The sequence below is a fragment of the Condylura cristata genome, unplaced genomic scaffold, assembly GCF_000260355.1.
Source record: "Condylura cristata isolate star-nosed mole 26May11 unplaced genomic scaffold, ConCri1.0 scaffold00007, whole genome shotgun sequence".
Lineage (NCBI taxonomy): Eukaryota > Metazoa > Chordata > Mammalia > Eulipotyphla > Talpidae > Condylura > Condylura cristata.
The window spans coordinates 42,577,928-42,593,566 of record NW_004567108.1 but is presented as its reverse complement, the minus strand read 5'-3'; the positions used below and the strand labels follow the sequence as shown (position 1 = coordinate 42,593,566).

Sequence of the window (15,639 nt, the reverse complement as noted above, 5' to 3'; positions counted from 1 at the left end):
GATTTTTTATTTATTTGTGCATACAGAACTGGGGTACAGGCCAGACGCTCAGGGGTGGCGAGAGGCTTCACCAGAGAAGAGTGGGGAGCAGAACAGGCGGATCGATGAAGTACACTGCTGAAGGGAGCAACGGGCGGGTCAGGAGAGGTCTGTCACGCCATGTGGTCACCTCTGGGGCAGGTGGGGATCGAACTCATGCGGAAGTGGCTTTAGCTTCTCAGTGCTGTGCTTTAACCTGCTGCGCCACCAGGGAGGACCCAGGGTCTTTTTTTTTTTTTTTAATAAAACTTTCCTCTTTTTGCTTTTCAATATTTGGGTTAATGTCATTTTGCCCCCAACTTGGTTGTATTAAAATGTGAACAATGGATGAAGCAATTAAAATAACTCAGTACTAGAAAATGTGAATTAAAGTTACTAGTCAAAGTAAAAATGCCCTTAACCCATTATTAGGGTACCAGAAAGGAGGGATATTTCAAAACACCACATTTCAAAGGAGAAACTAAAGTCAACATCATAAACTCAGAACTTAAAGAGTAAAACAATTAAAATTCTACTTGCATTCCTTACAAGACTTTCAAAATTTGTTTAATTCAGGATTGTTCAACCATAGAAGAAATGAAGTCAGAAAAAGAACACCAAAAGGCCCTATTTACATTCCTGATGCTACTAGAGGCAGACTATCGTCATCAAAATTCTATCGCAACACACATCATGAAAGGACACAGATAAGTGATCAAAAAAATCAAGACTTCTTACCCCATATTTACATTGGCGGGATGTTGCTCCATACTGGAAACGGCATTGCTCATCGGCATCATACACCTGACCTGGGGCCACAGCTGGATAAAGAAAGTCACGCTTGGGAGGCTCATTATCAAGGCAAGTACCACGGCCTGAACTGTTCAACATAAAGGATCAAAGAAATTAGGTACACTATGAACTATTTAAATTACAAGTATGAACCCATGAGTTGAGTTCTTAGTTTTAATAACAATACATGGAAAACAACACATTCTAGTAATAAATAACCAAATGACAAAATAGAATAGCCTTGCTGAAAACTGAATAACAGTTCCAACATTTTTTTTCCAGCACAAGACACAATAAAAGCATTTAAGGCAACAATCTCAAAATGTCATGTTGGCCTTTAAAACATTGATTTAAACTAATTTCGAAGGGAACAAAAGCAGAATTTCACTTTGTGCTAAGCTTCCTGTTTATTTTCAGTGAAAATGTAACCACATCTGGTAGCAGAATTAAAAACATAAAATATGGAAAAAATTTTAAATTGTGGTCATAATCCTTAAAGACCTAATCTATATACTTGCACCTTGGGAAGAACAATAGATGCTGTGGTAAGACATGTCCAAAGACTCTTGAAATATTTCAATAATAAATGGGCTGAATGACAGATAAGGCCAAGATCCAAAGTTCTCCTCTCAAGTATATTAGAAGTGTTTAGTCTCTCAGAAATTTCATATTTCATCTGGGTCATCAGAGTTGGAAAAGAGAATGTTCTCTTCTCTATAATTTCTGCTTTTCAAAGTATGCTTGCACTCAAACATAATATTTTAATTCAGTGGAACAAATAACATAAAGATCGCCAAAAGCCAGACAGAATACCTAAGTTTAAAGAGTTTTATACTTTACTAAATATAATTGTTCATTTTTATTTAGTCAGTGTGCATAAAATAGGACAGATGCTTTTTTACTTTCATTTCACATGTGAGTAAGTTAGATTTTTTAAAGAATTCCTATGCCAACATTTAAAAATTTTTTCCAACATTCCTGTCAATTGTGCCAGCACTTGTGTTTTTTTTTCCAAATCTTTTCCATCCACTTTGCCAAAGGAAAATAATTTCACAAGTAGAAGTTTCTAAACTATTACTGAGGATAGTACAATTTTCATTTATAGATAACTAAGAAAGAACAATGCATAAAAATGTCTAGTTGCACAGAATCAGATCAATGCCTTTAAAAAACTGAGCCATGCTATTTATATAGTAGTAGATTCAAAGACCCAAAAGGTGCTACCTCCTGTGCACCTTTTCTTTTCCTTGATTCATTTTGTTATCAATAAAAATATTGAGATAGCATTATATGTGGTAGTAATTATAGATGAATGATTACAATTTGCTATTACAATCATTTCACTTGTCACTGCTCAAGGTACCTAACTAGTAGAAAAGAACTATTTTCATCCAACTTACTAGTTTTCAAAACCAAAACTTCAGTTTTTGTTTAATGACCTTTTAGAAATTTTCATGGACTTCAGTAAGAAATATTATTGCTAGATGAATTTTTAAAATAGCAAGTTTTAAAATTTTTATTATGTAAAACATCTTTAATCTACCTAGGTATATGAATTTTGAGCAAATACAGTTCTATAAAATTTTAATATTGAGTTTAATAAGACATCAAACTTGAATATTACTATGAAAGAAAACCATTCTGATATGCAAAGTGTTTGTGATATGATTAACAGTTTAATCCTTTAATTTTCCTTCCAAAATATCATCCACCTCTACCTACAACAAAATTATAAAATTATTTAAGAAATTAGTTAGAAATGTAATAAAAATGAAATACCCAGTTAGATCAAGCTATAAGTATCAAGCTATAAGTCAATGGAAAAGTTTTAAAACTGTATATTGAAGTAATTAAGTACAGAATCCTATAGGTAAAAATACTTGCCAACAACATAAAAAAGAACGTATGGGATATATTTACCTAAGTGACAGCAATTCAAAATCTATTAAAAGTTGTTATATATAACTTAAGCTTTTTTAAAAAACGTGCAGGCCCACAAAAGAGTTTAAGAATAGATATCCCCAGGGAGGAAAAATGTTTCCTGATAGCAAACTGAAAACTGTTAACCCAAGTGGAAGCAAGAGTAATTATTTCATTAGAAGTTCTGATTCCCAGATATTGATGGTCTTTTTATCATTCTTTCAAACATTATTTAAAAAAAAAATTAGATGACCATTACAGGGACTTCAGACAACAAAAATTGACAAGCACTGTAGTCATCCATGGCTGAAGTTTTTAGGAGAAAATTATTTCTACAGGTTTATTTTGTTTTAATTCTTTGGGAGCACTTACTTTATCTTTCATTTTTTATCAGTCTCGTCAAACTAAATATCTAAATGAGTCTTGGTCTATTTTTTCAGTATATTTTTAAAGAAGAAAAAAATACCCTACTAAGTAAAATATTAGCAATAATCAAGTCACCTAGATCTTTTTCAAAATGAACATGTACTTCATGTATGAAGTATAAGGAATCAACAAAACATTTTCAAATAGTTTTGGCTACATTTGCAGAAATTATCAATAAGTCAGATTTCTTACCTACTATTATTAACAACAAGAAAACAAGTATGTTGTCGTCTACATGATTGATTTACAGTGTTTTTACATTTCAGGGAGCAAATGTACTATATATTTTCCTCCTATAATATCTTGTATTTGGGGAATGGAGTAGCTTTCATATTTTAATTCTTAACTGAGGATTAAGCAACAACAGAAAAAAAATTTGTATAATGCTTCTAAAAATTGTCTACTAATGTTTTGCTACTCTCAAGTTAAATCTATAGGACATAAATAATAATTATCAATTAATTCTTGGAAATTAATAGTCTTGGTTAATTCCATACCTGAGCCATCAATTATAATTTGAAATATCACAAATGCATGTAATAGAAAGTAGAAGACATGATAGATGTTTAATTCTGAATGTGACTTTCATTTCTTCTTAGGCAATTCCCAAAAACTCAGTCCCAATCATGCCCCTCAACTTTCCTCTCCCAAAGTAACTAATCTTCTTTAAAACATTCGTTTCTTTGTTTCTTAATAATTATTCATCTCCTAATTATTTATTCACACATTTTTAGATTCTATAAATAGAGTCATAATGATATTCTTTGGTGACTATTCTTTTGCTCATATTTGAAAGATCAGATCATTCATGATCTGATATGTGTAACTGTATTCTGTTTGTTTTTGATAGTTCTTTAATATTCTACCTAAGACCATGCTACAATTACTTTTCCTTTCTCCTACTAAGAATCATTTGGATTAGTTTCAATTTCTGGAAGTTGCAAATTATGCTGATATTAGCATTTTGCACAATGTTCCTAGTTCAAATAATTTTCCTATATTTCCTAGTACAAATAATTTTCTTTTTCTTAAGAAAACTAGATGAGTTATTGTCTTATATAACTGTCTCCTTTTAACAAAATAGATGTTATGAATAATTTTTACTTAACTGAGTGTTCCAGCTAATCAAAGTAATCATACAATTCTTTTAATCCTGAGCAGTGTTATTTGTGTTACTATTATCAACATAATAACAGCAATCTTATATATAAACCTTCTTAAATTTTCTATCAAACACCTCAAGCGTCTGTTTTCCCTTTTAAATATACTTTTTCTTACTTTGATTGCATTTTAAAATACTTGTAAAAAACCCACCTATAAATAGATGGTTTGTGCCTTGGTGTACTTTTCTACTCAGAAAACATAAACTTCACTCATCAATAAATAAAATGAAGAATACTTGGTAGTTTTCATCCATGAGATGTCATTATAAATTAATGTTGTTAGATATACTCAGGCAGAGCAAAATGGAATTCATAAAAAAGTAGACCTATGTTTATTTTCATAATAGCATATATTTTACATTAACAGCCCAATTCTGATTAATATCTAAAGCAAGATAGATCTATAGCAAATAGCCTCTATTTTTGTATATGTTTTTAAAACAAGGCAAAATATATTAGCTTGAAAGCATACTTTTTCTTCAGTTATACAGTTCTTAGTATAATCAAAGTATATTTCAGAAATCATTATAGCATGATAGTAAAGTTGTATTTTACGTAATAATCTTTTTTAATTTAGAGGAGTCTTATTTACATAGCTCAAAAATTATCCTTGAAAAGCAACATGAGCCAAAGTTGAATACTAAAATTTATAGACCCTATGTAAAATATGCACTCTTGGCTTTCTTTCCAGACACATGAGGACATACTCTTAATTGTAATTTTAGATTTATTTTTCACATAAGGACTATACTATAAAGTATAGACCTCAGTTTACAACATAGTGGGTCAATCTAAATTATAAATCTTTCTGTACAATCTTTTCGGTATATCTTAACAGTCTCTTAACAACAACAACAAAAAGTTAATATTTAAGGTCACTGGCTTTCTTCCCCACAATATTGTTTAATATATTGAAATTAAGCAAAAAAATGAATTAAGTTGGTATCATCTATGTTTTCATAAACTACTCTACCTGTCTTGCAAAATTAATAACACATTACCTTCTCTTTTGCCAGAGGTACTTGAGTACAAGTGAACAGGAGGCATCCAGTACAAAAACACTACACTGGTAATAGTTTATTCAGTTATTGTTCCCCATTTCTCTGTTAATGACAGCTTATCAAAGATACTGATGGATTTAAATGACGTTTCCAAAATATATCCAATAAATGGAGGAGAAACATATTTTTCTAAGATGCTTATTGAGTTTATATAAAATAAGACTTCCCACCTTTAAATTCTTTTCTATCTAATAGATTACTTACATTAACTTTCAAAAGTAATTGTTACAGAAGATATATCCTGTTCATCTTATATCACTTCTCCTGTAACTACCTAATTCACGTTCAACCATACTATTGCTTCTCTTCTTCAGCTATTCCATCCTTTCTTAAAAATTACTAGTCTAGGGCCCTCCCTGATGGCACAGCGGGTTAAAGCACAGCACTGAGAAGCTAAAGCCACTTCCGCATGAGTTCGATTCCCGCCTGCCCTGGAGATGATCACATTGTGTGGCAGGCCTCTCCTGACCTGCCTGCTGCTCCCCTCAGCAGTGTACTTCGTGGATCTGCCTGTTCTGCTCCCCACTCTGTCTCTGGTGAAGCCTGTCGCCACCCCTGAACCTCTGGCCTGTACCCCAGTTCTGTAAGCACAAATAAATAAATCTTAAAAAAAAAATTACTAGTCTATATTTAATTTGTAGTGATAGTAAATTTTGCTATGAATCTCTGACAATTCAAACAAGTTACCAAACTTTTATTTAAATAGAGCAAAAATTATTTATGTAGTCCCCGAAACTTTTGAAAACTAGATGAAATTACTTCATACTACTAATAAGTAGTGGGAAATGTTTGAAAACCTGACTTAAATTATTTGTGACTGCCTTCCGCTGCCTGGTGAATTAGCCCATAGTCATCAATGAGTGTGAGCCGTAATACCAGGTTCATCTTTCTCTATTTTCTCAATAAATAAATAAATAAAGTCCCGCAGGCAGATAGGAAGGACACTACCTGCAAAGCCGTCGTCGAAAACATCAGAAGCTGGCATAACACGTCCATTTTAACGGAAATGGGTTCTTTATTATTTAATCAGGACGGCTTCTGGGCGATTCATGAACCACTTATTGAATCACCGAGTTTAAGAAATCTGAAAAAAAATATTGGGAGTTGGTAAACACCATCTCCTGATTGATCAATAGTACCTAGTGTTTCAGAATTGACACGAGAGACTTTTTAATTCGATTGGCATTTAAAGGCCATGGAATTTTCAGTTGAACATAGTGAATAGTGAATCTCTATAAACCATAGAAAGGTCATGGTTAAAATCCACCATCAGCCCTGTACACTCACTGAGTAGAGAAGGTGTGCATTTTGCTGGCTAGGCTGCCGTCCCAAACAATTTATCTTTCAAGAATTTTCTTGAGAAGAGCGACCAAAAAAACGTAATGAGTCTTTTTAAGCCTACTGTAAAACATAAATGTAACCTTAATTGCTGATCTAGATATCACTCGATTTTTCTAAAAGTTTCACACATGGCTGTTGGAACAATTAAGTCTACTGTACTAACAAAAAGGAACAAAGAAATTCAAGAAAGTTGCTATGATGTCTTTGTGCTCCAGTGAACTGACGTTTTAAAGGCCCTGTGTTTAACAATTCTTTGGTTAGATTATATCAGAGTTGTTTTGTTGTTATGAAGGAGGAAAAAGTTAACTTCCCAAATCTCTGTCCATTATCTTTCATATCTATCTTTTACTAATGGCTTTCCTTGTGAGCATTCCAATGAGGAAGCACAACAGAAAACTATTCGTAAGAAACAGAATAAATAAATCCGTTAGAAATTGTTTGACACTAATGTGCCTACATATACAAACACAAAGAGGTAGTACGGCTAAAAACTGCTTTTTGGGTTGATTTTTTAAAACTAATTCTATAGAACACTTTATTGGAATTAGTAATACTTTTACATCTCTCATCAAACCAGTGGTGATTTCTTAATTGTATCTGATGACAAATTAGGGATTCCCTTTCTTAAAATGTTTTCAACTATGAGGGTCTGGTAAGACATCAAATCTGATACTTGAATTTAGGATATAGAGATAGTCCTAACAAATGGGATATGCCATACAGACAGCATAAAGAAGACAGAGCATGATACTTTGGATTAAAAGAAAAGGAGGGAAGCCCTGGAAAATGCACAAGGCCTATTTGACCATTTAAGTTTCTGGTGACAGACACAGAAGAGTCCATGATAAAAACATGAGAAAAATGAAAGGAGAAATTCCAGTTCTGGCTTGATTTCTAGGAAGAGTAGATCTTGAACAATGTTTAAAATAAGGTATAATGATCTCATTTAAAAAACATCATGGAAAATAATACTGATAATGCTTGCTTCTAAAACCTACCAAAAAGTATAAATTAACACAAAGTCTCTGTGACCTATCTTTCTAGCCCTCTACCTAGTTTTGGCACTAGACAAGTATGGTATAATTATCCACTCATAATATTAAAATTTCTTAGCAGCTTATAGTATGGTTATTCAGAAAAACTACTTTCTGAAACAAACTTCCACTTCCTTCAACTGGGTAATAATATTAATTAATTCAAAAGAGTCCACTCAAAACATTCACCTTTTGATGACTGAAAAAAGCATTATGGGCTCTCCCTGGTGGCGGAATGGGTTAAAGCACCACATTATGAAGCTCTCCGAAGCCACTGCAGCATGAGTTCAATCCCTGGCCAGGTCACTGACCCACATGGTGTGCCAGACCTCTTCTGACCCATCTGCTGCTACCCTCAGCAGTGTACTTCATTGATCTGCCTGTTCTGCTCCCCACTCTGTCTCTGGTGAACCCTCTCACCCTCCACACCTCTGTATCCCAGTTCTGTATGCATAAATAAATAAATCTTAAAAAAAACAAAAAAACAAAAACATTGTACTAAGTAAAGTAAAACCTCTTGCTTGGGCTTTAAAAAAATATGTAATTATAAATTTTCAGGATATAATCTGAAAATATAAAACAAAATTTTAATATGTATTGTTATGCATAGAAAATATCTAAATCTTAAAAATGTATGCTCTAATCATATTAATGTGAACTTTGAACATAGAAAATTTTAAGAAGAATTTTTGTTGTTTGACTTTCTTCCTGTATAACTCTTATCACAGCATTTTATCTCTAATTCCCAAGAAAAAAAGGTCCAAGATAGTTAAAAGTAATGATAAGTAACAAAGTTTACAACTACATTACTTAATATATTTACTGCTGAATGAATATCTAGCAAGTGTTTTATATACACCATAGCATTCTATACAATTACATAGATATCAACCTGATATGTAAGTATTTACTTATTTAACAAATGAAGTCACTGAAGATGCAAAAGTTTAGATAACATGTCTGAGGTTTTAAAGACAGAAACTAAAACCTAAGTCTATCTGTTCCCAGCGTCCAATTCTGAAGCCTAGGCAGGTGAGATATAGACCATCTCCTTTGCATAACAGCTCATGTATATAAGTAACATTTAAATACAGATCCTAGGATATACATAAAAGAACCATCAAAGAAGTTTCCAAACTATTTAAAAAAAAAGCTACTTAAGTTTTCAGATGCAAATTTATATTTTTCCATTTTCATTTCCTGGATGTTTGAGTTTTTGTTGTTGTTGTTCATTACTATTAGATACTTAAGCATGCCTATCAAATTCAGTCTTTCCACCAACAAAATAAAATATATAGTCAATTAATGACTGGCTATTATCTACAAAATTAAGTAAATCTAAATTCTTTCTGACACTGATCCCATTTACTCAACATTTCTAATACATTTCCAAACCTTCTTATATCCTTGCTCTAGTTCTTATAACCTATTCATGAAGTACATGTTCTATGGGAAACAAAATTGCTACAATGATATATTAAACTGTTTGAGGAACTGCCTGAAATCACTGGGTCCCATAAAAGTTATTCATTAAGCAAAGCCTGAGCTACTACATAATAGACTTCTATCAGTGGTTTCTGTAAGAATTGATCTCACTCTCCAGAGATTACTTACTCTAGAAAACTGGTGATATAATCTCGACTGCAGGCGGACCAGGAAAATGGATTGGTATTTGCAGTAATGTGAGCGGCCATAAGCTTTGCTGCTTCATGACCTTTCGTCCCGCAAGAATTTCCAATTCCATCATGGTTCATACCAAAACTGTTTTAAAAGAAGAAACATAGGAAACACAAAAGAAAAAAGTAAGATAGAAAATAAAACAAATACATCCTTTATTTCCTATTTGATAGAATTATCAACATATGTTTTCCATGAAGATAGACCTGATCCTCTAAGGAACATAGGATTAATGTTAAGGATACTATGGAATAAATGAATGCTATATGTTTAAAATCTTTAAAACTATCTTATACTGTGAAATGTTATCTCACATGATTCAATCTTACCTTGACCATAAATATATATTGACTCTCATATTATATAGAAGATAACCTATTAAATCTCACACAGTTAGTAAATGTTAAAATCGTTAGTAGAATTGTCTACTGAGTTCTAGGTATAGATCAAACACAGAAGTTCTTTTCCTTATTCACATGGATAAAGGAGAATTAAATACACATTTAATTTTTATGGCTGTGCATATCAGTGCTTTTAAAAAATCTTGAAATATTTAAAGATTAAGGGTATATGATTTTCCTTTACCATGGCCTCCCTTCATTTTTCAAGGTTTTTCTTGGTCCATTTCTCTTGTGTCCTAGAGCTTAGCGTTATAAATTTGATCTAAAAAAATATCCCAGTGCAACAATAGTGAAGGCAAGGATAAATAGATGGGACTACATCAAGTTAAAGAGCTTCTGTACAGCAAAAGAGACATTACAAAAAACAGACAGCCCACTAATTGGGAAAAAAATTTTCTCACACAAAACTAGTGTTAAAGGATTGATCACAAAATATATAGGGAACTGACAAAACTCAACAAAAATAAACAGCCCCATCAAAAAATGGGCAGAAGAGCTAAAAAGACACTTCACCAAAGAGGAAATGCAGATGGCCAACAAACATATGAAAAAATGTTCAACATCACTCGTAATAAGGGAGATGCAAATTAAAACCACAATGAGATACCACCTTACCACAGTGAGAATGGCACATCTTCAAACAACTACCAACAACAAATGGTGGCCAGGATGTGGGAGAAAAAGGAACTCTCCTGCACTGCTGGTGGGAATGCCAACGAGTACAACCACTATGGAAAACTGATTGGAGGTTCCTCAAACTGCTAAACATGGAGCTTCCCTACGACTCAGCAATCCCACTCCTAGGTATCTACCCAAAAGACACAAAACACAGATTCAAAAAGATACCTGCACCCCCATGTTTATTGCTGCTTTATTTACAACTGGAAAAACATGAAAGCAACCCAAATGCCCAAAAGTAGGTGACTGGATTAAAAAGATGTGGTACTTATACACAATGGAATATTACTCAGCAACCAAAAAAGAGAAACAAATGTCTTTTGCAGCAAGTTGGATGGAGATAAGCCAGAACGAAAAAGAAAAATACCGGACGGTCTCACTCATATCAGGAGTATAATGGACCAGGCGAGAAAATAATAAGAATAATAAACAGCCATACACAAAAGACATTTTGTGGGCATGGAGTGGGGAATTGTACCAAAAACCAGGTCGGGGGAGGGAAGTGCACAGGATTATGGTGATGGCACATGGATGACTCGGTGACGGGAAACCCAGGGGGATTACAACTGAGATGGAAAAAAAATGTACAAAATGATGTAAAAATAAACTCTTATATTAAAAAAAAAATCCCAGTGATAAGTCACAACACTGCACATGAGTGCCTTTTCTTCACAGGTAGCCAGTTGTTTAGGCAATAACAACAACAACAACAAAAAATAGTTCTGTCTCCATTGTGACATTCTAGTAAATGTACCGTGGTATGTGTTCAAGGAAATAAGTAATTTATATGACAATGAGATAGTTGCAAAGAAAAAATTGGAAAGGAGTTGAGAACAGGTAATTATAAAATAATAAATTAAAGTAAAAGTATTAATACTTTTGGCTGGGTAGAGTCATCAAAGATTTGTAAGTAAGAGCAACTGAAAACTTCAGAGTAGAATACAGTGTTTATATTTTTGGCAGTTATTACAGTAGTTCTACAGAAGAGACACTGCAGCAGAAAGAGCATGGGGCAAGGGAGAACAGCTCTCATAATGATCCCATAAGATCATTACATTGTTGATCTGAGTAGGGCAATAAATAGAGGTGGGATTAGATATGAGACATGTTTAGGAGACAGAAGAACATATCAGGTAGTTTCCTACTTTCAATCAAGTTACAGAGGAATTATTAAATTAATAGCAATTGTATGCTAAACATTTTTTGACGATAGATTGTAATGGTTAAATTTTGACAAATAATTGAAAAGGAGTTCACAGAATTAAGTGATAATAAGCTCCTTTCACCTCATCTACTTACTTACCTGAAACAATTTTATTCAGCTTTCTCATTTAATCAAGCAAAATAAATTGTACTCAAAAACATGTCCTGCCATTCAGAGGTAAATTCATTACTTCAAAAATACACCTATGTTTCCTCTAATAACTTTTACCTTTCTCTTGATTATTCACTAATATGTAATAGATATATGCTTTTCTGATCAGTCACTTACTAGTAGAGGTTACGTTATAAACATGCAATTCAGGAAAAAATTTTCTTATCATCACAAGAAATTTTCTTAAGGTGATTAGAATTTGCATACTTTATAATAGCAATATTTTAGATGTGTGATATAATTTAAACTATGCTTAAGCATAAAATTTTATTTTAAAAATTTAGTAAGAAACATCAAAATATTTATTAGGATAATATTCTGGAAGGGAAAAGAGAAACTGATGTTGAGTTAAAGGAGAGAAAAATTACATACACTTTTACTAAATTATCTATGCTATTTAAGTTCAAGTGTATGTATTTTAAAAAAGTATTTGGTTGAACGTAAATAAAGCATATGTATACGCCTGGAGGTGTTAATTTGTACTCCCCAATTATATGCAATTAACAAATTAATAAAAAATTTTAAAAAGTTATATAATAATTTTTATTTTTATATGCTAACATTTGCAATACCCCAGAAATTACATTTTTTGTAATAATTTGGGAATAAAATAAAAATTTACATCCCAACTAACAAATGTGTAATGGAGTACATAGTTTAAAAATTATTTCAAAATTATATGAGGAAAAAGATTTGAAAAGTAATGAACTCAAGTATCCAGCAGTGGCAATCCTACTTTCTTTTTTACTAAGAATCTTTATAGTTTAGGTGTCAGGTTTAGTTGTCTGTCTCAAAGATTTAGGTTTCAGTTATCTAAGTGAATGTATATTTTTGCAGCTTATATTTCAAACTTAAGAAAGCCCAGTTATTAATGAGCCAATGTCAAATAGTATAGTGACAGCAAAAAGGGTGTTTACAATTGCCGCTCATGATCAGCTGATCATATGATAGACTGATCAGGTGAGAATGAAATATATTTGTCTTTTTGAAGACAGTTTCCCTTATGAGGAAATGCTATCCCTAAAGAGTTTGCTGAAAGAAGTGAAACAAATTAGTGAACAGAGAAACAAGATCCACTTTATAGCCATCCTACTGGCAAAAATTAGGACTATGTGTTGGCAGTGATGCAGAGATCTTAAAGCCCAGTAATTGTAGTGTGGTCACGGCAGCTGTGGTGAGAGTAATTTAGCAGTACTTAGTCAAATTAAGTAGGCAAGTACATTTAGATTCAGCAATCCTATCTTTGGATATATATTCCAGCAAAACTCAAAAGGAAATGTGTATGACAGGATTATTTGTGATAGCAAGGAGTTGAAAACAATCTAGTTATCTGCTACTAGGTAATGAAAATAAATTTTTCAAATACATAGTAACTAAAAGTAATGGAAACTAGATAGAGGGAAAGTGATAAAGGACATTGGTAGCACTATGATAAAATCTGAATATATCTATTAGATAATATCTCATAGATAATAGTTAAATATCAAAAGTCCTGATTTGATAATTATACCATGGTTATAGAAGAAATTAATTTTTCTATTTAGGAAATGCAGGCTGAAATATTTAAGGATAGGGACTAAAATATTAAAATTTACTTTCAAACAGCAGACCAAAATATATTTATATGTATATATAGAGAGAAAGACAGAGAGACAAAGCAAATTTTGCAAAATATTAGTAAATTTTGAATCTAGGTAAAGGAAACATGGGAGATCTCTCTAATGGTATAATTTTTTTGGTAAGTCTGAAATCACACCAATGTCAATTTTTTAAAAATAAACACATACAGGGCCCTCCCTGGTGACACAGTGGGTTAAAGCACAGCACTGAGAAGCTAAAGCCACTTCAGCATGAGTTCCATCCCCGCCTGCCCCGGAGGTGACATGGCGAGGCAGACCTCTCCTGACCCGCCCGCTGCTCCCCTCAGCAGTGTACTTCATCGATCTGCCTGTTCTGCTCCCCACTCTGTCTTTGGTGAAGCCTCTCACTACCCCTGCTCCTCAATTCTGTGTACATAAATAAATAAATCTTTAAAAAAAAATAAACACATACATTCACAAAATAAGCTCTAATATTTTACAAGGATACATATGACTTCAAATATACAAAACAAATCTATAAAAATAGCTGTCAGTGAGGATGGAGAAATGAGAGTAGGAAATGGGAACATAAGACATATTATATATGTTAAACAAGATGTTCATACATGTGGTGGATAATTATATTGGGCCAAGAACTCAGGGTGTATAAATAGTTGCTAAGTTATTGATCGATCGATAGCTTGATTGATAGATCTTGAGTTTCAAAAAAATAAAGTTTTTCAAAAAAGAAAAGAGTGTTTAGGGAACCTGGGACCCATCCTGATATGTGAATCTCACTACGAGAACACCTGCATGGTTGCTTTTATGTGCTGGGTTTTAAGAGAGAAAGAGGCGTGTTGAGAGTCTTCTTTTGATCTCTTGTGATTACCAATATCTTGCTGGGTATGCCAAGTCTGCTGACTGGATTGCTTGCTCTTTCTTTACTCAGGCTACTTTCTCAGGATAACTGGAGAAACAGGTAAAATTCTCCATAGACAAAGAGCAGCTCCACTCACTACTTGTTAGGAAAATGATAGATTCACCAAGCGCAATGTTTCTCAATTCTGATGCAAACCCACTCCATGTGCAACATTTATCTGGAACATACTGTGTTTCCCCATGGGGTTTGGGTCCCAGAGGCCCCAAAGGAATATGCTTATGTTCAGGCTGCTTGCTGTGTGTAATGAAATCTGTTGTCTCTGACCCAGGAGTGTCTTGTTAGCATCTAGGCAACAATAATTACCTGACTTACTAGCTCATGAGTAGAGTAAAATCTAATTTCATATGCAATGAGAAAAATTTACAGTTGATTAGGATAACATAATCAATTATGGCAAGTAAAGCAATCCTAAAAAGTGAAGTCCTTAAAGTAAGTTTTAAATTTCAAAATATGAAACACAAATTCTCAATTTTGTCTATAAAGACAAAATAGGTTTCTTATATTGTTTCCCATAAAGTAATGAAGATTTGTAACTAGGTCTCCTAGTAGATATGTCAAAGGCCAGAAATTTCCCTTCTCACTTCTAATTATTTCTACTCCTATCTTAAAAGTTTAAAGGACGTTTCTTATTTCTACATTGTTGAGTAAAATGCTTTCCCCATTGTCCTAAGATAGTCTCCAAAAGTCACAAGGGAAAAAACTCTCCATCTAATGAAAAGTAGAAAAATTCTAAAACCTTAAAATATAATTTCATATTGTATGAGTTCTGAAAAGTCAAAAGATGAATGCAGAAAGACAGAGAGGATAATAACTGAGGATCTGAGCTAAAAGAATCAGAGCATATTTCTCCAAAGTACAACAATCTGAGGGGCAAAAATAATATGTCCTTATGAACTGGACTAATGGTGCATACTGCTGGAATATATATCTTATCTTGCTGCCAGATAAAGAGTAGACTGAGTTAAGAGGGGAGCCACACAAACATTATTTGAAGAAGCATTCTGTTAGTGAGGAAAGGCAAGAGATTTGACTTTGCTAGCAGTTTCACAAAGAGATACAGGGTTCAAAACTTGAACCTCATGCAATTCTCTATATCATTAATTACTCCTGCTTAAAGGTAGCTTTGGACCACACCCAGCATAAATCTTCTACAAATTGTTCACAAATAGTCCAGAGAAGTCAAATCATCCAAAGATATGCAATTCAAGTGAAATATATATATATATATATATA

The 15,639-nt window shown here is 32.9% G+C and overlaps 1 protein-coding gene across 1 annotated transcript in view; it reads right to left on the bottom strand.

Moving 5' to 3' along the window:
• ADAMTS6 (ADAM metallopeptidase with thrombospondin type 1 motif, 6) overlaps positions 1-15,639 on the bottom strand; it is a 217,283-nt gene that overhangs the window by 105,268 nt on the left and 96,376 nt on the right. Inside the window, exons 9-10 of the mRNA XM_004678267.1 lie at positions 9,370-9,516; positions 757-898 (exon numbers count right to left, since the gene is read on the bottom strand). Coding sequence (XP_004678324.1) covers positions 757-898; positions 9,370-9,516 — 289 coding nt within the window. The remainder of the gene's footprint in view (positions 1-756; positions 899-9,369; positions 9,517-15,639) is intronic.